The sequence below is a fragment of the Podarcis tiliguerta genome (assembly GCF_965153285.1).
Source record: "Podarcis tiliguerta genome assembly, chromosome: 3".
Taxonomy (NCBI): Eukaryota; Metazoa; Chordata; class Lepidosauria; order Squamata; family Lacertidae; genus Podarcis; species Podarcis tiliguerta.
The window spans coordinates 77,248,549-77,273,033 of record NC_139536.1 but is presented as its reverse complement, the minus strand read 5'-3'; the positions used below and the strand labels follow the sequence as shown (position 1 = coordinate 77,273,033).

At 41.8% G+C, this 24,485-nt stretch overlaps 1 protein-coding gene across 2 annotated transcripts; it reads right to left on the bottom strand.

Moving 5' to 3' along the window:
- Nucleotides 1-7,268: 7,268 nt before the first annotated feature.
- SRSF12 (serine and arginine rich splicing factor 12) lies at nt 7,269-17,548 on the bottom strand. Of its 2 annotated transcripts, none has more exons than XM_083433605.1 (5): nt 16,250-17,548; nt 12,635-12,739; nt 10,831-10,934; nt 10,495-10,636; nt 7,269-9,772 (listed from the first exon to the last, which is right to left on the bottom strand). In XM_083433605.1, exons 1-5 carry the CDS (start codon nt 16,312-16,314, stop codon nt 9,418-9,420), a joined length of 771 nt encoding a protein of 256 aa, XP_083289731.1. In that variant the 5' UTR covers nt 16,315-17,548; the 3' UTR covers nt 7,269-9,417. The 2 variants fall into 2 exon arrangements, with proteins under 2 accessions (XP_083289731.1, XP_083289732.1); XM_083433606.1 differs by having other exon boundaries at nt 7,269-9,712; nt 16,250-16,789.
- Nucleotides 17,549-24,485: the final 6,937 nt, after the last annotated feature.

Sequence of the window (24,485 nt, the reverse complement as noted above, 5' to 3'; positions counted from 1 at the left end):
TTTGTTAAATATGTGCAAAGAATGGGGCATTACTTATTGTGACTCAGGATTAGCCCATTTTTGGGGGTATGACATAAGCCCTATTCCAGATGACATACTATCGCCAGAAAGGAAACATTTGAAATTAAGCCATATTTGGTCCTTGTACAAAAGACAATTTGAATATTTTCAAAAGTTGATTCATTTAATTTATTAAATGCCCCAAATAAGGCTTTTGTGGCATATTTCAATCATAGCAAAGCATACTTCACTTTACCCTGTGGCATTCTGACCTTCAGCAATAATGTATCACAGTTCAAAGTTTCTCTTCACAGTAAGAGCATAGCTATAATAACACTAGAAACAGTGCCACCTTGTATTTATTTAGTTTGTACCTTGGTTCATCTGTAAAATCACTGTCTTCCAGGTCTTCAGGTGAGAACTATGTTCTCACCTGTGGATACAGCAGTCGGGTAAAACTGCAAATTGTGTCTTTTTATTACAGTTGGGTGATTATCCAATTTAGCCATGCTCAGAGTGGACCTATTTAAATCAATTGGCAAGTACATTAATTTCAGTGGGACTAATCTGAGTACGGGACGCGGGTGGTGCTGTGCGTAAAACCTCAGCGCCTAGGACTTGCCAATCGTATGGTCGGCGGTTCGAATCCCCACGACGGGGTGAGCTCCCGTCGTTCGGTCCCAGCTCCTGCCCACCTAGCAGTTCGAAAGCACCCTTAAGTGCAAGTAGATAAATAGGCACCGCTTTAAAGCGGGAAGGTAAATGGCGTTTCCGTGTGCTGCGCTGGCTTGCCAGAGCAGCTTCGTCACACTGGCCACGTGACCTGGAAGTGTCTCCGGACAGCGCTGGCCCCCGGCCTCTTAAGTGAGATGGGCGCACAACCCTAGAGTCGGACACGACTGGCCCGTACGGGTAGGGGTACCTTTACCTTTAATCTGAGTATGAGTAACACTGGACAGAGCCCATCAATTATATTTACTTTCTCATAAATATTACAGGTTGCATCCAACTGTGTCACTCAGGCAATGATAAGGCTTCCATCAGCAGAATGGGAAGAGAAGCAATTTTCAGCGATTCCCACTCACTGCCAAAGCTCACTTTCTACTGGAATCTCTGGAAGTCTCCCAGCCCTCTGGGATATAAGATGGTTGCAGACGGGGAATACACCAAAAATTGCTTTCCTTGTTCTGCTGATGGAAGCCTTTATCAGCTGAGATAAAGCTGAGATCATGTCACCATATGATACAGCCCTGTACATTTGTATTGGAGACCAAGATAGTATTTACATTTCCTTGATACTGTGTTATATTAGTTAATCATAGTTCCAAGGAATGCCCAAGCTAAGGAAACAAGTGAAATCACAGTAAAACGCCTGTTCAGAGAAAAACAGCTCATACATCTTCCAGTATCTTTAAGTTGTCCAAAGTAGTATCCAGTACTGAAATGGAACCCATGATAGACTGCAACATTAATACCATACTACACAACCAGCTGTCTGCTCAAGATAAAACTTGAAGGTTGCCAAAATCTGCTGTTTTGGGGAATGTTGATGTACACACCAAGAGGCTGGTTCTTTAGGCCTCTCTCTTCTATGACATCTAAGGGTTTATGAAAAACATAACGAAGGCCTGTAGCACATACTCTAAACAATGTTTTTCATCAAGTTCAGATACAGTTCTAATTGGGAATGTTGTAGGGACAGTGCTTTTTATGGTCAGATGGTTGTCTTCTCAAAGTACAAATCCCCAATCTTTTAGGCTGGATTATCTTCAGAGTCTCCAACCAGATTCCAGAGCTCTCTAATGGTGCGGTTTTCCCCACTGATCTTCTTACAAAAGAAGAAATTACAGTTTACCACAGCCCCTTCTACTAAACATTGGGTGCTTCCATGTTACAGTCCTTTAGCACTGCTTTTCCACAATGGTATTCCCACAAGGCACTTAAAATATATAGCTTCATTCCCCACATTAAAAACCTAACAATGCCCATCCCTTAGGCGAGACCTCATGTTTCTTTACAAAATATGTTTTACTTCAGTCTTCAATTGTTCCTTATTTAGTAGCATTCTTTTTGCCCAACCCCCACCCCACCCCGTGCTTAAAAAAAACAAACACTAGCTCTTGTCAATCTACACTGGGCTAGTACTGTGGATATATAAGCAAAACACGCACACAAACACGCATTGCCAGAAACTGGGTCTAAAAAAAGAGCACTGGAATGCTGCTGGCTGACAACTTTTGAATTCTTTGTAAAAACAACAAAAGATGTTGAATCCAGACATTCTGGTGTCGATGGCAGCAGCTTGCAGCAGTGTGGAGACAAATCATTTTATAGAGCTGAATTTGCATGGGAAGAAAGATCTCCAAGAGGAGCTGCTGCCATTTCAGGAGCAGCTTATTGCCTCCTAGGCTTCTTGTCTACTGTATCCCATCTCCACATTATTCTTTTTCCAGTTGGCATACAGCAAATATTCCATTGCATTTCTAACTGTATGCCCTTCTCTGCTTGTTTGCCGTTCCTAGTGTGTCTTCAAAACAAAAAGGAATGTAAATAAGAGGGAGACATGTTCATAGTAAGTCTCCTGCTGAGATGTCCAAAAAGTTTGGAGCACCCTCTAGTGGATTTTTGTTGCCTTTGCCAGCTATACTGTACTACAATAAGCTTCAGATCAAAAGACATTGTTTTGGCAGACAACTCTTAGCTTTAATAAATAGGGATCAGCAACAATCTCTTTTAAATTCAGCTTTATTCAAAACAATTATGCAGGCAAAATTCCAAGTCTCAGAACAATCTTTAAACAAGAACAACTGCAAATGATAAGATTAGCATTCTGTTCTATGTCCCAGTTAAACTGCATACCGTAACAATCAATTTCAATCCATGCTTCTGCAAAGTGATTTGACTTGCATGAATTAGTCGCATAGGGCATGACAAGTTAAAAGAGCAGACACTGAACCATATGCTCTAGTACATAATTTTTAGGTTGTAATTTTTTTAAGGTTAAAAATTGTCTCTTCTTTGTCTTAACAGGTTATATACCATGTTTACTGAAAAGTGTGTTTTGGTCACCGAAGAAAAGGTCAGATAAAAGTTTGCTGCATATTATGCATGTTTTTACAGGAGTAAATTCTATTTTGTTCAGTGTATCTTAATCCTAAAAAAAAAGGTAAAGGATCCCTGACAGTTAAGGCTAGTCGCAAACGACTCTGGGGTTGCGGCGCTCATCTCACTTTACTGGCTGAGGGAGCTGGCATTTGTCCACAGACAGTTTTTCTGGGTCATGTGGCCAGCATGACTAAGCTGCTTCATGTAGCCAGCATGACTAACACCGTGTACCTTCCCACTGGAGCGGTACCTATCTATCTACTTGCACTTTGACGTGCTTTCAAACTGCTAGTTTGGCAGGAGCTGGGACAGAACAATGGGAGCTCACCCCGTCGCAGGGATTCGAACTGCCGACCTTCTGATCAGCAGGCCCTAGGCTCTGTGGTTTAGACCACAGCGCCACCCGCGTCCCTTAACACAAACATATACCAGAACCATTGTAATTAGGATTTTAGGACTGGCATAGAAAACTAGATCCAGAGGCGTCCTGACTTCTGCAAGCAGGATTTCTTTCTGACTTAGCTCAAGATCCTTATGCAAGAGATCTGAAATCTAGAGATAGCTATTCTTTCATTTACACACAGTCATGCACAATCTCCTGTAGAAAGTCAGTCTTCCACTAGCTCATTTACCACTGTTAATGGAATGGCATCAGTGCAATAATTTCTTCCACAAGTGTGTCTCTGGATCCAATCCATAGAGAAGTAAATGATAGACCAGAGTGCCCCCTGGATCTGATGCCAGCATCCCTTTAGAGGGTGTGTGTGTGTGTGTGTGTGAAGACTGGGCCAGTGTATGGCTCAGCGACATTCTCAGGAAATTAAAGTGGAAGGTGCTTTGCCTGGCACTTTTCTTATCATTGTTGGACTGCTCAATGCAAAGCTACATTCGCTCTCAACAGATTTTATAAGCAGCTTTGACATATATCTAAACTGAAAAACCATGATGGTAAATTATTTTTGTTTGAAAAAAAGCATAACGTATATCCCATATTTTTTATTTTAAAAATGTATTGCTCTTATTCAAAGTCCCAGAGATTAATGTAAATAAAAATGCCGGACAGAAAGTTCACTTGCGAGCTGTTGGTGAATACCAGACCATCTTCCTGGTATCTTTTATGCAGCATTGGTAAATGGGGAAGAAAAAACACCTGAAGGTGGCCAGCATAAGAGAAAAAACTGTGGAAAATAATGGTACTTACATTTCAAACTGGATACAAAAACAAGAGAGAAAGGTATGCTAGCACTGAAAGCTATGAAATTAAGTAGCATGTAAGAGCCAATGGGGGAAACATCTCACGAAGAACATTCAGAACTATCAAAAATTTCCATTTTCTGCCACACAACATACTATCTGAGAGGTGTTGGGATTACTAGCCATCCATCTTATTAAGAACATTCAGAACATTTCCACTCCCTTCTGTACAACATAAGTCATTTGAGAGAGTTTATAAGCCATCCATAGGCTCATAAAACTAGCTGAGATGTACGGTATTTCAGTTGGCAGCCCTTGCGGTAAGTAATGGGAAGGGATGGCAGAGGGCACTTATAGGAACACCTCCCATCAAGAAATGAGATTCAGCACGAGACTTCTACAAGGGACCACACTTTTCCAAAAGCAACCCTTGAAATTCACAAAAAGGGTATGAAAGCGACAGATATCTTCTCAGAGGAATACGTGCAAGATTCCGTTCAGCTGCCATAGGTATCAATAGCAGAATCCTCCATGAATTTATCTCTTTAAAGCTTTCTGAGCTAGTAGCCATCAGTAGTGGCATAGTGTTCATGGCTCAGTGGTAGAAAAGGTATTTTGCATGCAAAAGCTTCCAGGTTCCATCTCTAGGCTGAAGAATCTTGGGGAACAGACCTAGGAAGACTTCCTCCAGGACCTCGGAAACTTGGTGACATACAGACTAAACTAGATTGTCCAATGGGCTCCCTAGCTTAAGGAAGCTTGACTTGTTCATTTGTAACACATCTTCTGTTATGTAATTCAGTAAGTTATAGACATTTACATGTCTTGCTTTATTTCTTTTCCAGGTTTAGGATGACTCTTTTGAGTGAAGTAGGAAAGCCAGAACTGCACAATATTCCAAACGTCAGCATGTAATGGATGTATATAGTTGTACCTTGGATCCCTAATCCCTTGGTACATGTCCGTTTTGGCTCCCAAATACTGCAAACCCGGGAGTCTTCCAGTGTGTGAACACTCTTTGGAACCCGAACAACTGACTGGGCTTCTGCAGCTTCTGATTGGCTGCAGGAGCTTCCTGCAGCCAATTGGAAGCTGTACCTCGGTTTCCGAACGTTTTGGAAGTTGAATGGACTTCTGGAACAGATTCCGTTCTACTTCCGAGGTACCACTGTAAGGGCATTAAGATGATTATATACCGTATTTTTCGCTCTATAAGACGCACCTAGTTTTTGGAGGAGGGAAACAAGAAAAAAATATTCTGAATCCCAGAAGCCAGAATAGCAAGAGGGATCACTGCGCAGCGAAAGCAGCAATCCCTCTCACTGTTCTGGCTTCTGGGAAAACTGCACAACCTGCATTCGCTCCATAAGACGCACACACATTTCCCCTTACTTTTCAGGAGGGGAAAAGTGAGTCTTACAGAGCAAAAAATACGGTACATCCTGGGGAGGTCATTTTGGTGCTGAACAGGTTTTTGCTGTTCAATCTCTTTCAAAAAGTTCTTAACGCTGAACTTACCATTTTGCTACTGTATACTTAAGTGAGCTTAACCTTCTACCAAGACTATAAGAACTAGTTTTTGCTAATTAATAACTTATCTACAAACTTTACAGAACAAGCTGTACCTGCAACAGAAGGTTGCTGGGTAGAGTACTCCTGTTCAGGTTCTTGCCAGTTAGCAATGTACTCTTCCTTCCAGCCCTTCTCTCCTAGTTTTCCATTCTTCCCCTTGTTGGATATTCTGTGTGAGAGAATAATTTGTTCCAGAAACAGAAAAATTTCAAGCAGCAGAAGGCTGAGATTGTTTTGTCTATGAAGGACACACACCGTGTAACAGGAAGAACTGATAACAATGGTTCTGTGAAACTTCTTGTAACTTGTTCAGTCTCTTGCTTGCGCCTTGTGGTGAGATCAGTGAGTGATCCTTGAACTCTTGTTGAACTCTAAGCATGCCTTGACCACAGCAGTGGTAAACATCTGTATATATTTGCTACCAGTATGCTTTTATGCCTGTCAAGTAAACCTCTACACTTGACTAAATCTTTATGACATCCATGAGCACTTATTGCCTACCGTGTGTACCTTTAAACCTGAAGATGCTTCCAAGGAAGGAGCTGCGTTGAGATGTAACAGCCAAGTATGGATACACACACAGCAAAAGTGATGCTGGACCCATTCCTTCTAAATCATCCATCAGAGGTTGATGGATTGATCCAACACCTCTCACACATTCTATGGTCACTAACTGTGCTCAGTCCTCACTGTGGTTTTTTGAGGGGTCCTCCCTTAGTCTCCTACCCAAATCTTATTTAATACATCCACAAATCTTAGCATTTCCCAGACTATGTTTCCCTCTTGTTTCTTGCAGATTCTTTTTTTTTAATGCTCCAAACAATAAAAGATCTACATATGTAGTAAACTGAAAACAGAGACAGCTACAGTTAATCTTTCTTCTGTGTGTTCTGACCACTGCATGCAAGGACAAATGTGTGCATTTTACAAAAAATGAGGGAAAGCAAATAAATACATACATACATACATACATACACTCACTCTACAGTCTGAACTGCAGCAGTAGCCCAGCATCTTACTATCTTATTCCCTATGTGCAGATCTACAATAAAACTGGGATCTCATGTCTTCTCAGTGGTGTGACATGCCTGGGATCATACAGGAGAAGCCCATGCTGCAACTCTTCCCCACAATAGCCTCAACCCTCAAACATTGTGCCCTCCTGTATGGTTCTGAACTTCTCATCCAACCTGGCACTGTGAGGAGCAGCAGTGTGGAAGCAGGTTCCTGCAATGTGGAACAAAACTAAAAACCCTATCCTAGATAAATTGTGTTGCTTTGGGCAAGTCACTCTTCCCCTATGCGAAACACTCTGCTATGCTGGTGTGCACAGTTGTTATGAAGTGTGTGTGTGTGTGTGTGTGTGTGTTTGTTTGTTTGAAAAAGGGAATGACAAGGAACTTCATGTGTTTTATTGAAAATAATATCTTAAGTTATGAAATAACAATAATGCTATTTCCAACACAAAATTGTATAATTGCTCATGAAGTGAAACGTGGTTTTACTGCCACCACAGTTACTTAATACAATGTTTGTACCATGTAACAGACATCACAGCTAGTACTATACACTTAAACACAAATTATAGGTTCCCAAACGTTACTACACAATGCAAATGTAACATATTATAAAATACAAAATATTTTCAGAATACCTTCTGTTACTTGGGTTAGACAAGCCAATAATTATTTTATACTCAATAGTTTCAGGGGCTCAGAACTTTAAAATGTTTGAAGAAGGTGTCTTCTACATTAATCTCATAATACAATGACAGTTCGAAAATAGATAATGTAGCAAGATTCTTACACTACAAATATTACTGTTTTAAGGGTTTCACAAAAATGTTTTGACTACACATGAAAAGCATGTGCTTAACAACTTATATTACAGTATTACAAAATGACTTTATATAACCAATTATCACTTTTTAAATTTCCATTACATATTATTAGACTGCTTTCTACTAAGCATTGGTCACAATCCAGTGACTGACAGTGTGATAATCATCCACTTTGCAAATGCTGAGAGACCACTGTACAGGATCAAAGGCTGTATCTTACACATACAGCAGAATGTTTTCATAGAGTGAACTGTACCAATTCCGGTTTGTAGATAAATCACATTTTGAATGTTCCCTTCTGTTAAACACTCCCTACCAATAGAAGGTAAGTACAACAGGGAGTAGATTGTAGCCAAACTATTTCCCTGATACGACTTTCTATTTTCATTGCCTTTGGGAATAAAAAAACCAGGGAGAGCATTCAAAAGTGGTATTGCCCATATGACGCAGTACAATCTAATCCAGCCCTTTACTTATACCTCATTCTGCTGCACATTCAGACCAGACTGAAATGCATTCCATCCCAACACACTGCCAAATCTGCATGCACAGCCTGTACGCTAGTGAAGGAAAGGAAAGGCTATCTGGGTACTCATTCCCCCTCTTGCCTATCATCTATTTGACAAGAAAATTGAGTTCCAAAAGCTTTAATGTGCTTGCAGATCTATAGATTGGGATTTCGATAGAAGTTAATTAAGATCAGTTAGCACTTCTCTTTCAACATGCAGCCCCAAATGGAAATAAATTGCTAGGCTTTTAAATATAAATTATATTTGAAAAAAACATAAACTCAGAAGGATGTGAGATTCCAACTACCCTATGTTATACAAAATTTCCCATACTAGCCTGCTAATGTACTTCTCTAATCTGAAACAATTAGACCACCTGAATTTGAAATGGCATTTCAAACTCAACACACACATTATAATGCCTCCCTCAGCACCCCCACCCTCAAAAAAAGACCCTAATTACCCAAAGAACATACAAGAACAGTAGACTCAGGTTTCAACTGGTTATTCTTGGTATGACAATAAAGCAGGCAGAAAAATAATGCCAAAGAAAACAGCAAAATGAAGTAAAACAACCTGTAGCTTCATCTAATTCATGTCACGTTAAAACCAATAGCAAAAGGCTACTTGTTGAGCAGCGCTGCCTTTTTCCAGGTGTAGATATGCAGTACAAGCCTTGCTTGCACTACAATATCTACAAAAGCATTATACGAGAGCTAAGGAGGGCATGGCTGAATGGCTCTGCCTCTATCCCCACATTAAACAGGAGGAAACCTCTCATACAGCTTCTATCCAGCACAATGTTAAACCGACATTAGGTTCTGCCAACTGAAAGAACATGGAGCAAAAGGCAATTACAGTTCTGATAAGGAAAGCTGATTGGTCTTTCAGCAGCTGAGGTTACATCACTGCCAGGACTAACGACAGCTTGCATGGATGCAGGGAGCTTAACTTGGGCACAGGATTGCCTACTATTGGGTTCCAAGTCCAGGGAAATAGAATCTAGACTAGGTAAATGTTTCTTTAAAAATTAAAAATAAAATCTTAAAAGGAGTTCTGCACACTGAAGCAGGGACTGAAAGGGCACATAGCAAGATCTCTCATTTATCAGTTACCTTACATATCATATAAGCTTTGGACAATTTCTGTTCTCCTTATTTTGTGCTCATAAAAAACGGTGTTAAAGAAATAGAGGCATTAATCTTCTTCAGATACTGACTGGTTGCTGTTTCTCTGATAGAAGCTCCTAGAGTGTGAGCGAGAACTGGAATTAGTATGTTTCCGAGGGGATTTCGACAGGGATCTGGTAGCTGAGCCGGAACGTTTTGGATGTGATCGTGACTTTGTTCTCGAACCGGAACGTCTTCGATGGGAACTGGATGGTGACTTTTCAACGTATTTGGAACTTCTGTGGGGTGACTTGGATCGTGACCTTCCCCTAGAACTAGAATTTCTCTGCGGGGTGATGGATCGTCTGGGCGAGCTGGAATGCCTTGGAAGAGATTTTGAGCGAGACTTAGATTGGCTGTAAGAATGTCGTCTACGCCTTGACCTGAAAATCATCCAAAGCTCCATTAGAAGCGATATTTGATCTTCCCCTGCTTTTTAAGGAGCATTGTAACCCAAACAGTTTGCTTAATTTGTTTGAGGTACTGTTTGTTTGTTTTTGTAACGGTATTGTATGCCAAAAGTACCCCAAAACCTTAAAAGGAAAATTTAAAGAGTAGTTTTGAGGATTCCCATGGTTTATGCTTCTATTCTATTCTATTCTATTCTTTCAGACTGGAATAACAAGCTATTAAAAATTATCTACGCATTGTTACTATCTCAGACAAAATCTACTTTGTCTCAAAACTTTTCAAACCTGGTGCAACAAGAATGAGCTCACTAGGAGTCAGTCAGCAAGATGATTTTAATACTTAGATTTTAATCCAACATTTCAAATGCAGTGCCAGAATTTTGAAGCTATACTACCTGCCTGCCTGAGAATAGCCAGCCACACAGCACAATTCTATGCATTTCTACTCAGCTGTAAGCCCCACTGCATTCAATGGGATTTATTACCAGATAAACAAGTACAGTATTATCTGTACAGTATTAGTGTTCAAATTATTTACAAAGGAGCCAGGATGACTGAACCTTTGCAGGACCAGCTCAAATTTATCTTATCCTCACTGGTTACCATCACTGTTGTTCACAAACATTCTCCTGGAACATAACATACACAGTCATTAGTATGCAATTGAATTTTTGTCTCATGATCCTCAGACTTACTCTTTAAAACTATCAGAATGTCTCCTGCTCCAGCCCCATGAAGAACTTCTGCTACGTGTCCTCCTTCGGCTACGGCTTCTTGACCTTCTATAGTCCATTGGAGAACACTGGCGGCGCTCTTTCGATTTCATCTGACCTGGTGCTAGAATTTAAAGCAGAACTGGAAGATCGCAAGAAAACTGCAGCTTCTTACATACTGAGCACGCATGCAATTTTAAAAACTAGAGTTTATAAGCTTGTGCCTGTTTTATTTTTCAATCTTAAGAGATATGAAAGGCAACTATCTTAAAGAAATGCTTTGCAGAATAAGTAAGTGACAAGGTGGTGTTCACTTACTTTTGCGATCACCTTGTGCAAACTGTATTTCAATTTGCCGGCCACATACCCACTTTCTATTGAGGTTATAAAGAGCATCTTCTGCATCACGAACATCTTCAAACATGACTGTCTGTTAAGGACGCTTTAAACATGCACAAAGCAAAAAATTGTATCATGTAACATAGACCAAATTACTCCAGATACTTTAAAAAGCAAGAGTTATTTTGATATGCCACTTAAGCTGAGAGCTGCTTCATACTTTATATTGCCACTCAAATACAGCAGAACTCCAGCAGTGTGTTTGGTTGTATATACATATATGTATGGAAGGAGGACACACAACCACAGGCATGCTGGAAAACTAGGATTGGCCAAAACTCCCCGGCCAGGGTACAATGCATATTTCAAAACAGTGTTGACTCCAGAGAATGGCAAGCTCAGGCATCTGTCAGGGCCCACTGCCCTAGTCATGTTGTCATCCCCGCTTTGTTTTGCAAGCCCCATCTTTCTCAAGGGAACCCAGTAAGTGTCAAGGCCCACAAAATTCTGCAAGATGTGCATCTTTCTTTCACACTTTGTATGTGTATCACAGCAAGTACCAGTCAGTATACCTGGATTGCCACAAAAAGTATGAGGCAGCTCAATGACATGCAGAAACAAAGTAATAATAAATGCCTTTAAAATATAGGTGCCCTTATTCAGAAACTCATGTGTACACTGAAATGCACATGAAATTCCCACACACAGTGGTTTCCCCTCCATTTGAATGTCATGTCTGTGGGCACACAGAGTTGTTTCTCTACAGATCTGAATAACAAAGGGATGGCAGGAAGGGACTCGCTGTGTATTTTGGAGTCCCTAAATCTGTAATGCATAACTGAACTAAAGCAAGAATATGTAAGGTGTGCACCTTATTTGAAGGTCCTTAAACTTGACGCATTAATAGGAAATATTACCTAGATGTGGAAAATAATATTATCTAGATGTGTACTCCTAACCATATCTACTGAGGAAGTCCTACTGAAGTCAATGTGGCTTACTCTCAGGTAAGCAGCCTCAGTTCATTACTTCTGTTCTGATTTACTGCAGACATTGTTCATATCTATAAACAGCTGACTTGTTTTTCCTCCTCCTTTACTCCCAATATTTAAAACAAATAGCTGTAAATGCCACAAAAATATGTCACCAGATCATCTAAATTACTGATATGTTTCAGTATTCCAATGAAATCTATTCTGTTAAGAAAATGACTCATGGAAAAGCGAACAAATATTTGCATACAGTTCTCTTGTACCAATTTAAGGAAGCAATATTTTAAACTAAAACAGTTATAAACAAACAAATTCTTGACTGCAACGTAAGAGCTTGAGCGATAAGATACAAAAGGAAACTTTGGCAGTTACCTCCACGTCACTTGATCTTGACCTTTACTCTTTAGGGCTTGCTAGATGGACTTGACAAGGGCCGGAGAACCAACCAAATCAGACTTGGCTTTGACTTTGGAACTTGAGCAAATGTCGGAAAGCCGAAGCCTTAACTTGGTGTTGTGGCTTTGTCTTTTCCTTGAAAAAGGACTTCCCCTCTTCCAGTTTTCTTTTTATCTTTTTCCACCCTCCCTCTTTATTCCTTGAAGCTTGAACTTTAAGGTGTCTTTTGGCTTGCCTGCTTGGACTCTATCTAACCAGGTTCATTCAAACTTTGGGGTGCTTGCCAGCCACTGTGGACTGCTTTACATTTTCTGAGACAAAGAAATAAATACATTAAGTTAGGACGCAATAACAACAATGCACCTCAATAAAAAATACAGTGACATAAAGGATATTGTATATAAGCAAATCCTCTTGGGCGTCTTGTGTAGAAGTCAAGCGGAATGTATACGTCTACTACAGGGCCATACCGACCAAATTCACGACGCAAATCCTCAGGCCTGAAGTGTTTTAGAAATAAGGCAAAAAGAATGAGTGTTTCTTTATCATTGTACCTGCTTTAGCAATACCTAGCTGCAGCAGACTCATCTTGTGTATTAAGACTATTAAAGACACACTTTCAATAATTCTATCAGTATTGGGAATCATAGCCATAAATTTTGAACATATATAATTATTGAAACTAAAACGAGCTAGGAACTTATTAGAATGTTTAGGGTTCACTTAAATGTATTTTTCCTGGTATTGTGATTACTCTAATGGCGATTTGCAGAAATGGGGCAGACACAAAAATGAATGCCAACAATCCTGCAACTGAAAATTCTCCAAAGGCACAATTCTCTTTCTGGAACCCCTGCTTTTTTTGTCAGACTACAATATCGCTCAGAAGATCAAACACCAGTTGAAGCACACTGTACTGAAGCACACTGTACTGAGATAAACAGGTCAACAACTTGATTGAATATAATGCCACTATTTTTTCAGCATGGGACTGGGGCACCAGAAAATGAGTTTTCAGTTTAAAACAAATATACTAAAGATTCAGACATGGGGGGGAAATCATGAAAGAGCACACAGAATGGAGAAGATGAATTCAGATATATTTTCCCTCACATAAGACAAACATCCTCACATAGGCAGAAGTATCAGGAGAAACAAAAGAAATAACTTTACACAATGAATAATATTATGCTGAATTCATTGCCACTAGACGTGGTGAGGATTACACAAACCCACAGAGAAAAGCATGCACAAATTTGCTCCTTTCTGTGAAATGAATAACTGGGAAGTAGGGGTGTCACTCCATACATATCAAAGGACTCCACACAAGTCAGTAATTATTGGGCACTTGTTAGAATGGATAACATCAGGTTGTGCAATATAATACCTAGCTTTTTAATTATATGCCTTATTCATTGGCTGGTCTTTCAATCATAGGGGGAAAGGATAATTATTTGCAATTATTTGCATATTGGGTTCTCATGCGGGAAAGAGTCTTCCATGCCCTACAAAGGAACAAAAGAAACCCTACTATGCTTGGAGAACAGGGTAAAGATTTTTTGCTAGCAGACAGATATCAATTTTGCATATGAGGGAAACAATAGTGCTGCTTTTTTGGTTTTTAGATAATGCATTGCTGTGTGATGCTGGTCTGATATTAGAAGAGGCATTCCTAATGTGAGAAAAAAGGAGGAATACCTTTTTAATATGCTGCTTGCCATTTCTATTTATAAGTACATATATTAAAGATAATGTCATGTTTTAATATTGCTGCCCAGTTAATTGGGACACTTTTATTCAATTAAAGAGTTATGAAAGTGATTCATCTAACTAATTAATGGTTTAAACGCTGCAGTCCTAGCTGTATTATGCTATCTGAATAAACTTTCCCTACAAAGTGCTCCCTACTGAAGAGAGGAATCTCATAGCTGAAAATGGGAAGACTTTTTAGCAAATATTTTTTTTTAAACCCACAAAACTACTGAAGCCTGTCCAAGACAAAACAAAAAAAATGTAGAAGGCAAGCAAATGCAATGGAGGAGAGGGCTCCATAACTTTAACAGCTAGCTGCAACTATCAAAATTCACTGCCCTGCTTCATTCACATATTGTCACCTTATGTGGCATTCCATTTAATTTCATTACTGGGGTTGCAAAGTGGCAGGCCAGAATTGACTGAAAACATGCTTTTAAGTACTCAGATAAAAATAGCTAGACAGGATACATACATACAGTTCAGTTGGTTAGAGAATGGTGCTGTTAATGCCAATGTTGCAGGTTCGATCCCTGTATGGCAGTGGTTCCCAATTAGAGGTCTGGAGAACGCACCCGGGGGTCCGCGGCACCATTCCTTGCCTCCCCCTCAACAATTTTTTTTGTTATTTTTTCATTGTAATAACACATATTTTATTATCTGTTTTTAGTACACCTAAAATCCTTTGCTTATTTGGGGCCACCTCACATTTTGTTCAAAAAATTGTTTTGCAGAGGTAACTACCATAGAGTTATCAAAATTTTCAAAAGTAGGGGGTCTGTGGCTTGGCTTTTGAAAAATAGGGTGTGCTGAGTAATTAGCTAATTGGGAACCACTGCTGTATGGGACAGCTGCATATTCCTACATTGCAGGGGGTTGGACTAGACACTAGAGGATCCTCAGGCTCCCTTACAACTATCTTTCTATGATCTTTGATCATTTTATTTGTATGCCACCTTTCCATAGTTAAAAAACCATTCTTAAGGCGGCTTCCAACATGAATAAATTTACATAATTACTAATATAACAAAAGATGACAAAGACCTGGATAAATGGGTAACGCTTATGATGCAAAAGGTCTGGGCTAAATGTCTAGTTGAACAGTGGTAGCAAAGGTCTCATACTACTGTGGTCCCTGACAGATAGAATAGACAGTACAGTCTTACCTCGGGTTACAGACACTTCAGGTTGGGTTTTTTTTGGTTACGGACCCGCCGAAACCTGGAAGTACTGGAACGGGTTACTTCTGGGTTTCGGGGGGCACGCTTTGCGCATAAGCGCCGAATTGCAACCCACGCATGTGCAGATGCGACACTGCGGGTTGCAAACGTGCATCCCGCACAGATCACGTTTGCAACCCAAGCGTCCACTGTACTGGCCTAGATGGAACATAGTCTGTGGCAAACTTTCAAGCCATGTAACTATAACCCACAGGGTGCCTGTAGGACCACATTGCTTGTTGGCACCTTTCTGTCCGACAATGGAGTGCCCTTCTGGAGGTGAAATCAAAGTGCTGCGTTAGCAGCATCAAAGTGACCGCTCTGGGGCACAACCCTGGGCAGTGATTATGGAGGTCCATGTCATCCCCTAGCAAATGCCTAGGAACCAATTCCTCCTCTACGCCCACAGATTAGCTAGAAAGCGACACCCTGTACCCAAGCGGTGGGCGGGGGGGGGGGGGGAGAGAGAGGGAGAGATACTGCTATAAATATCATTGCACTGGTTTTCCCAGGGCAGGTTGTCCTCTGGGAACGAGATCAATTTTCATTTTCTTCCATAACAAGGAGGGTGACTAACGTTTCAAAAAACAACCCGGGGCCTGCTTCCGTTTATACCCCGCCTTTCCGGCAAGTGGGACCGACGGCGGATAACAATGGAAACAATTTTCATTTTGAAAAAGAAAAAAAGGCGATAGGAAAATGTAGCAGGTGGCGTTTTACTTGGCCCATAGAGCCACGCTGTGCACATCTTCGCCGCACACCTTTCTGAGGAGCAGCCTCCCCCCACCCCGAGAAGAAAGCGCCCCTTCTATCTTCCAGGCACCCACACCCAGCCCCTTATCTGCCTGTTTCTCCGCTGGGCCTCAGCCATTTTACACACAAAAAACCACGTTTCCCCCCAAAAGGGGAAGCGGAAAGGCCTTGTCTCCCCCCCCCCCCCGAGGCCCAGCATCCTCGCAGGAGGCCTCCGCCCCGGGCAGGTCCCCGTCGCCCGCCCCTCGGTGTGCGCAGGCCGCCTCCCTCGTCGCCGCCGCTTACCTGGTGGCGTCGGCCACGTTCCTGACGAAGAGCGAGGTGTTGGGAGGCCGCGTGTACCGGGACATGGCGCCGGGGGGCCCGGGGACTCTCCTCCCCACCGAGACGGGGACAGGGGCTGGGCAGGGCGAGGCGCTCTCCGCGCTCAGCCGCCGGAGAGCCTGAGATGGAGGCGGCGGAAGGGGAAGGGGCCGGAGGTAGAAGCTGCAACGGCGGAGACCAGAAGGGGCGGGAACAATGGAGGAGGGGAGGAAGAAGCAGAAGCAGCAAGCGCTCTCCCCGTGGGCTGCTCGACCGGGGACCACGGCGGAGGCCGCTCGCTGGGCTCGCCGAGGGAAGGGCGCCGCCGCCGCCGCCACGGGAAAGTTTGCCGCCTTCAGCAGGCCCCAACTTCACTCCCTGCTTTCAAGGGGTGTCAGGTAGCGGGATCATGGACCGCTCCTCCTTTCTCGCTTTTTTTTTTTTCCCTTTTGGAGAAAGGCGAGGGCTGCTGAGGCGCTCCAGTTCCGCTGCCTGGAAATGTAGAACTGCACACAATCGACGCGCTTACTCTTCCAGGAAAGGCAGCTGAGCTGAGAGAAGTGACAGGTCTCACATTTCAATAACCCACGGAAGGAGCTAGTGCAATAATTCTAGCTTTTGGAGAAATGGGCTCAGGAGCTGAAGAGTCTCTGCCTAAGCTTTATTTATGTCCACACTCAAGCTAGGGCTTTGTAGGGGAATCGAGATGTGGCTCAGCGCCCTGCCAAGATGGGAGCACCTGGAGCATCAGTAATGCATGGGAGATAAGTTAGGGCTTTGGTTCTGGTTTTGAACCATGTATCAGAGCAGAGGCATGGGGAGCTGTCAATAACACAAGTGTTAAGAAAGACATATGCTTCTGAATTGCTGGGAACTGCAGGAGGGGAGGGTGCTGTGGCGCTTAGGTCCGGCTTGCAAGGCTTCCCACAGGCAGGACTATTCTTATGTTCTTAAATACCACCACATTGTAATATTAATGCCAAGCCATCTTTAATACCTTTGCATCATTTGGGGCTATCTGAGATATAGAACATTATATTCGCCATAATAGCTTCCATTAATTTATATCTCATAAATAGGATGGAGCGGGTTAGCCAATGATGAAGTGACAGCAGTAGAAGTTGTAAAAACAGCCTGCTTGCCCTTTAATGACACCCCTCATAAACCCAAGGTGGCCACTTCACTCTGCTTCATAGTCTTATTTATTTATTGCCCACCCCTTCACCCTAAGGTCCCTGGGCCATGGTAGAGATGGCCCTGATTGCGGAAGGACCTGATTTAAAGCACATACGAACATCATGCCAACTGTGCATTGTTGGCCTCAACTGCTTTAGCCTGTTTATTATTATTATTGCCAGCAGGAAAACCACAAGGCTTAATGGAAATTTATTTATCCGTTGCATTTTTATACCACATTCTGCCAAGGCACTCAAGGTGACTTCCAACCTTAACCTTCAAAAAGGGGTATAAAATATAGAACAATACTATCAGAGCAACTAGTGGTCCCTTCAGGAGCTGATAGCATCAGCTGTCTGGTCTGGGTTTCTGCCTTCCCTCAGGGCATACTAGGAAAGGAGTGCCTGGCATGCTGTGGTCCATGGAGTCACGAAGAGTCGGACACGACTAAACGACTAAACAACAACAACAAGGAAAGGAGTGGCAGACAGGAGTGCCTGGCGTGCTCTGGTCCATGGGGTCACAAAGAGTCGGACACGACTAAACGACTAAACAACAACAACAAGGAAAGGAGTGGCAGACACGAGTGCCTGGCGTGCTCTGGTCCATGGGGTCACAAAGAGTCGGACACGACTAAACGACTAAACAACAACAACAAGGAAAGGAGTGGCAGACAGGAGTGCCTGGATTGCTCTGGTCCATGGGGTCACAAAGAGTCGGACATGACTAAACAACAACAACAAGGAAAGGAGTGGCAGACAGGAGTGCCTGACGTGCTCTGGTCCATGGGGTCACGAAGATTTGGACATAACTAAACAACAACAAAGGAAAGGAGGGCCTGCTCCAACAGTGCCCTCAGCATTTTGCCCACTGATGGTTCCTTTAGGAGCCAATTATTACAGACTTCCTGGCCTGGGGTTCTCTTCTGCCTTCCCTTAGGCACATAGGTCTTTAAGTAGCCCCAGAGAAGGGAAGAAAGGCTTAAATGCCTGCTAGCTTTGAATACAAACAGGAAGGAGAAGCCAGATTTAAATATAATTTTCATCAAATTTGGCAATGGGAGGGAGAAGCCAGAGAGACTGAACTGCACATCAACATATCCTTCAGTGTTGACCTCACTGAATAATGGAGGGGAAGCACATTTTCATGTCTATTCTAGTTGTATATAATCATAGGGAGGACCTGGTTTTGCTTGTTGAGACATGGGACAGGGACACCCAGCCCACTCCCACATACGTTTATTCAGAAGTCAGTCCCACTGTGTTTAGTAGAACTTATTCTCAAGTAAATGTGGATATGATTGCAGCTTTAGTGAGTGAGGTTTTACTGCTTTAATAGTTATCATAAAGATTATATTTATAACATAAATGTTGCATAGTGGTTAGAATGTTAGGTGAGGACTGGGGAGATCCAGGCTCAAATCATTGCTCAGCCATGAACTGTAGCCTTATTCCTTCAGAACCTCACAGGGTGACCTTTTGCCAGTCATTCTGCTCTCTCAGCCTCACAGGGTAGTGGTGAAGTAAAATGGAGTTAGGGGGGAGAACTGTGTATGACATGTTGAGCTCCTTGGATGAAAGGAGGGGGATAATTTTAATAATAAATAGATGCAATTTACGTATGCTAAATGTTTGTTTTCTTTTAAATTATTTTATATGTCTTGGCTCCGCCTTAATTAAATATATATATAATTTTTTTAATCATTGCTGAAACTTACATGCATCCCTGTATTCTGCTGTTCTTTTCATCTTTCCATTAATCCTAACTAGGCAGGTTATTCAGCTGTTAGTGCACAAAATTCAGGGTAAACAATGCAGTGCTTAACTTAATCCTTTCTCTCCTTTTCATACGGCTTTTATACCATAAATTTTGATTAATGTATAGTCACTGTTCAACCTCTGAAGCAAACAGCTCAGTTTTTATCACGTTTACTTGGATTTGACACCCATTATAATTATTTCTCTAATGCACTTCAATGTATCAACATTTCAAACAGAACAAATATTCCAGCACTCTCTCTTATTAAAATAATGTGATACACGTGCTGCAGTTGTTAAAAATAGTAAGCCAGCTATCAGAAGATACAGCAGGAAACTGCTGAGATACTAAATGTATCTTAGCATAATCTCTTATTTATAGTCTGTGATGTCAATTAGAGCCTGAATATATATTAATTTGTGGTTTGGAGGATATAATAATAATAATAACAACTTATTATTTATACCCCGCCTATCTGGCTGAGTTTCCCCAGCCACTCTGGGTGGCTCCCAATCAAGTGTTAAAAACAGTACAGCGTTACATATTAAAAACTTCCCTGAACAGGGCTGCCTTAAGATGTCTTCTGAATGTCAGGTAGTTGTTTATCTCTTTGACATCTGGTGGGAGGGCATTCCACAGGGCGGGCGCCACCACCGAGATGTTTTATATTATTGGTATTTAAGCCAAAATAAAGCTGAACTTCATGTACAGCTGCAATCCAAGCATGTTTAGAATTATTACTTCCCATTATTGCCAGGATAGGCGCATTTTGTTGAACTGTTTCTTTAAATCTAAAGGTTCATCATTGTTTCACCCAATGTGTATACCTTTAAGGGGCCGGAGCAAGGGCCAGAGTAAACTAATGAGATCCAGCCTTGCAGCTGTGAGGCATAGCAGGTGCTGCTGAGTGCATTGATTAAGCTGTGTTGGGAATTGGCCACAGTATATAAGGAGCAGCACCTAGCTCTGCCTTTTACCCCTGGGGATGGGTTGGTGGTTGGGTCGTGTTTGTTTGTTTGTATTTAGTGATTAAGGAGTTTTTCTTTTTCTTATTAAAACCTTGTTAGTTAATTTTGAGTCCCTTCTTTTTAATGCAAGCTCTCCCCAGCAAGCTCTCTGCGCTACTATACTGCGAACAGCCTACATCTTTGGTTATGGGCCCAGCTGCTGAGTGGATGACTGCATATTTTTGGACTCTGAGAAAGGTTTGAAAACTCCTTCTCCTGTTAGCGTAGTTTTTGTGGGTCTGGAAGAGTTCCAGAATGGTTGACCGGGTTCCTGAAGCGGAGAAGGGTCTAGTCTTCCCACAGCTAACAGATGAGAACTATAGTTTATGGTCTTTTCGGGTGGAGGCGCTTTTGACCTCTAGAGATGTATGGACCTATGTAACTGATGACCCTCCTGACCCTGTGACTAATGCTTGGTCGAAAGGAGATGCGAAAGCCAGGGCGATAATTAATTTGGCAGTCAGCGACCAGCAAGTAGTTTATATAAGAAATAAGAAAACTGCCAAAGAAATGTGGGACAGTCTTGCAGCAGTGCATGTTAGAAAAGAGTCATCGTCTGCATTGACGTATTTCAAGCAGTTGTACCAGACGAAGTTGCAACCTGGTGGTGATTTGGCAGCACACTTGAGACGTCTGGAGGCAATACGCTGCGAATTAATTCGAAGGGACATGGAGATACCTGATATTCAGTATGTTTTTATCATCCTTTGTTCCCTTAATGAGGACTTTGATGGTATAGCTAGCCAGATATCTGCCGTTCCACCAGCACAATTAACTGTGGAAGGGGTAACGGCAAGATTAATGGGCGAGTTGGACAGAAGGGAGGCTTGTGCCATAAGCACTCCTGTTTCCAGAAATAATGAGGGATGCCACATGCAAGCTGGTGGTGATACGACTGCATTTAAAGCGGCCAAGCGTTGTTGGTTCTGCAATAAGCAAGGACATTTTGCAAAGGACTGCAGAGCCAAAAGAAAGCAAAGTACTCCCAAGACTGTTTCTGTTCGTCAGTTACGGTCGTCAGCCCAGCAGCCGACATCGTACCGTAAAGACAGAAACGAGCCGCGAGCTTTTCATGCTCGGACAGCAGATCGTAAAAGACTTAAAGGTGCCAAGTGGAAGTCTTTTGTTGTGGACTCAGGAGCATCTCAGCATTTTTGCAACGATCGAAGCTTGTTTATTTCTTTCGAAGAGGAAATCGGTAATGTACATTTAGCCAATTCACAAGTCTTGCAGTCGCTTGGCAGAGGTACTGTTAAACTTGACTCTTTAAACATTACTATAGCAAACTGCATTTACTGCCCATCAGTGGACAATTTATTATCAGTAAGGTGTTTTGCTCATCAAGGCATAACTGTGCGTTTCTTAAATTCAATGTGTGAGTTTTTTAAGGGGAACAAACGTCTATTGTATGCCCGGGAATCTGATGGTTTATATAGACTGTATTTTCGCACCTACTCCCAATCGCCTATAAAGTGCAGAGCAGCACAGTCAAGCCAGGGGTTGAGGAATGTAAGGCCACATTCCGGGTGTGTCCATGAGGTGCACAGACTTTTAGGACACCTGAATTTTGCTGATGTAATTAAGACAAAGAATATTGTTAATGGCCTCAACTTAAAACCATGTAAATTCTTTATGCAATGTCTATCCTGTTGCAAAAATAAGATCAAGGTTGCACGCAAGGGTAGGTGCTCAGATAGGAAAGTAACTGAGCCATTTGAGCGTGTACATTGTGATTTAGTTGGGCCACTCCCACCATCATTAGGAGGTTCTAGGTACTGGCTTACTCTCATAGACCAGTATAGTAGATACTGTTGGACTTATGCAATAGCTGAGAAGTCCCAAGCATTTGAGAAGTACAAAGTTTTTTGCAACTGGGTAAAAACGCACTTTAACAAACCAATTAAGAACCTGTTTTCTGACCGGGGTGGGGAATTTGTTTCTGTGGATTTTGAGAAATTCCTGGAAGCGCAGGGGACTACTCATGAGTTATCTTGCCCCCGAAGTCCCTGGCAAAATGGGCTTGTTGAAGTTGTGCAGCGTGACCTGCAGGCAGGGGTTAAAACTTATCTGCATGATGCTAATCTGCCCAAAGACTTTTGGGCTGAAGCGCTTAATGCTTTTTGCTTTGTTAAAAATCGAAGTTATCATTCTGGTTTAGATGTCACCCCCTATGAGAAGCTGTTTAAAAAACGCCCTAATCTGAAATACCTACGCATTTGGGGTTCAGATGTAATTATGCATTATCCCGCTAAGCAGAAATTGGGTGAGCGTAGTGTTCAGGGAAAATTAATGGGCTACCAGCAGGGGGCGTACAGAATTTATGTCCCAGCAACTGGCAAATTCCATATTACCAGAAGCATGATACAAACTGTAAATTGGAATGGAGTTGCTATTTTCCAAGATACTGATGGTATAAATGAAACTGAGGAAGAAGAGGAAGCAGGAGCAGCAGCAGCAGGAAATGGTGCTTCTGAATTAATGGGAGAAGACAAAAAGCCTGTTGAATCTGATAATTTGTTTGATGATTTAAAGCTACAGGCACCCGAGGGGAGGTTAGATTCTCTTGAGTTTTCTGACCGTGAGCTTAGCCTACAGGCATCTCTTCAGTCTGACAATGATGGTTTACAACCTGAAACTAGTAGTTCACTTAGTCCTATTAAGTCTGAGGAGTCCGACTCTCCTTCTGGACTGAGACGTTCAGACAGAAAGAGACAGAAGCCACAACGATTTGCAGATGAACATTTTAATACTGTGTATGCCAATAAGGCTGTTTTTGAGCCAAAAAGCTACAATGATGTTCAGAATTTACCTAAGCACCAAGCTGTAAATTGGTATAAAGCTATGAACTCTGAGATAGCTTCTTTAAAAGAGCATAACACTTGGTTTCTCTGCTCTTAAGAGAGTGGTAATGTACCTTAAACATACTAAACATTATAGGTTGCAGTTTACATCAAGCATTGACAAAGGTTTTGAAATTTTCTGCGATGCATCTCATGCAGTGGAACAAAATAATTGCAGGGGTGTGTCTGGTATGGTGTTTTGTTATAACGGTTGTCCTTTTGAATGGAAGTCCCAGACACAAACCATTATTTGTCTCTCCACAACAGAGAGTGAATTATGTGCATGCGTTCAGGCCACTCGTGATATAGAATGGTATATGCAACTATTTGCAGACCTACAGATGCAAGTAACACTACCAGTGAAAGTTTACCTTGATTCCCAGAGTGGACTCGCTATTCTATGTTCAGAAACCAATACGCAGCGCACTAGAGTCTTAAGATTACGTTTGCAGTCTGTAAAGGAACTAATTGCTGATGAAATGGTTGTATTTAAATATGTTCCAGGTGACAATCAAATTGCAGACATTTTTACTAAAGCACTGCCAAAGGTTTCACATGAAAAACATGTACAAAGTATGCTTTATGTTTTTGTTCCACAATGATGAACCGCAGGGGAAATGTTGAACTGTTTCTTTAAATCTAAAGGTTCATCATTGTTTCACCCAATGTGTATACCTTTAAGGGGCCGGAGCAAGGGCCAGAGTAAACTAATGAGATCCAGCCTTGCAGCTGTGAGGCATAGCAGGTGCTGCTGAGTGCATTGATTAAGCTGTGTTGGGAATTGGCCACAGTATATAAGGAGCAGCACCTAGCTCTGCCTTTTACCCCTGGGGATGGGTTGGTGGTTGGGTCGTGTTTGTTTGTTTGTATTTAGTGATTAAGGAGTTTTTCTTTTTCTTATTAAAACCTTGTTAGTTAATTTTGAGTCCCTTCTTTTTAATGCAAGCTCTCCCCAGCAAGCTCTCTGCGCTACTATACTGCGAAAAGCCAACACATTTTAGCCAATATATATTTCTTAAAGTGAGTCAATCAGCCCATTAAAATTCACTGTCATAAACACATGTTGCAATAAACTGAGCAATAAAGAAGCATCCTGCTAGAATGGGGATTTAGAAAGGATTGATTTCATTTGTTTGAAAGATGAATGGCAATATATATTAAGCCTGTAAGAACTTGACTGATTCCAGGTGGAAACAGTTTAGACTTAGTAGGTGATTTGCTACCAGAAGAGCACTGCTAAATAAGATGTTTATAAATATGACACAACATTAGCAGTTAAAAAATATTTGGTGCCATGTCAAAACATCCTACACTCTGCTCCCGCTGCCCCAGCGATACTTCCTCTGGTGTTGTCCCCTTTGCTTGCCCTATTTCTTTTTATATTGAAGGTATATCTGTTCTCATATCCAAGTAGGTCTGTGCTGGCAGAGGACCGAT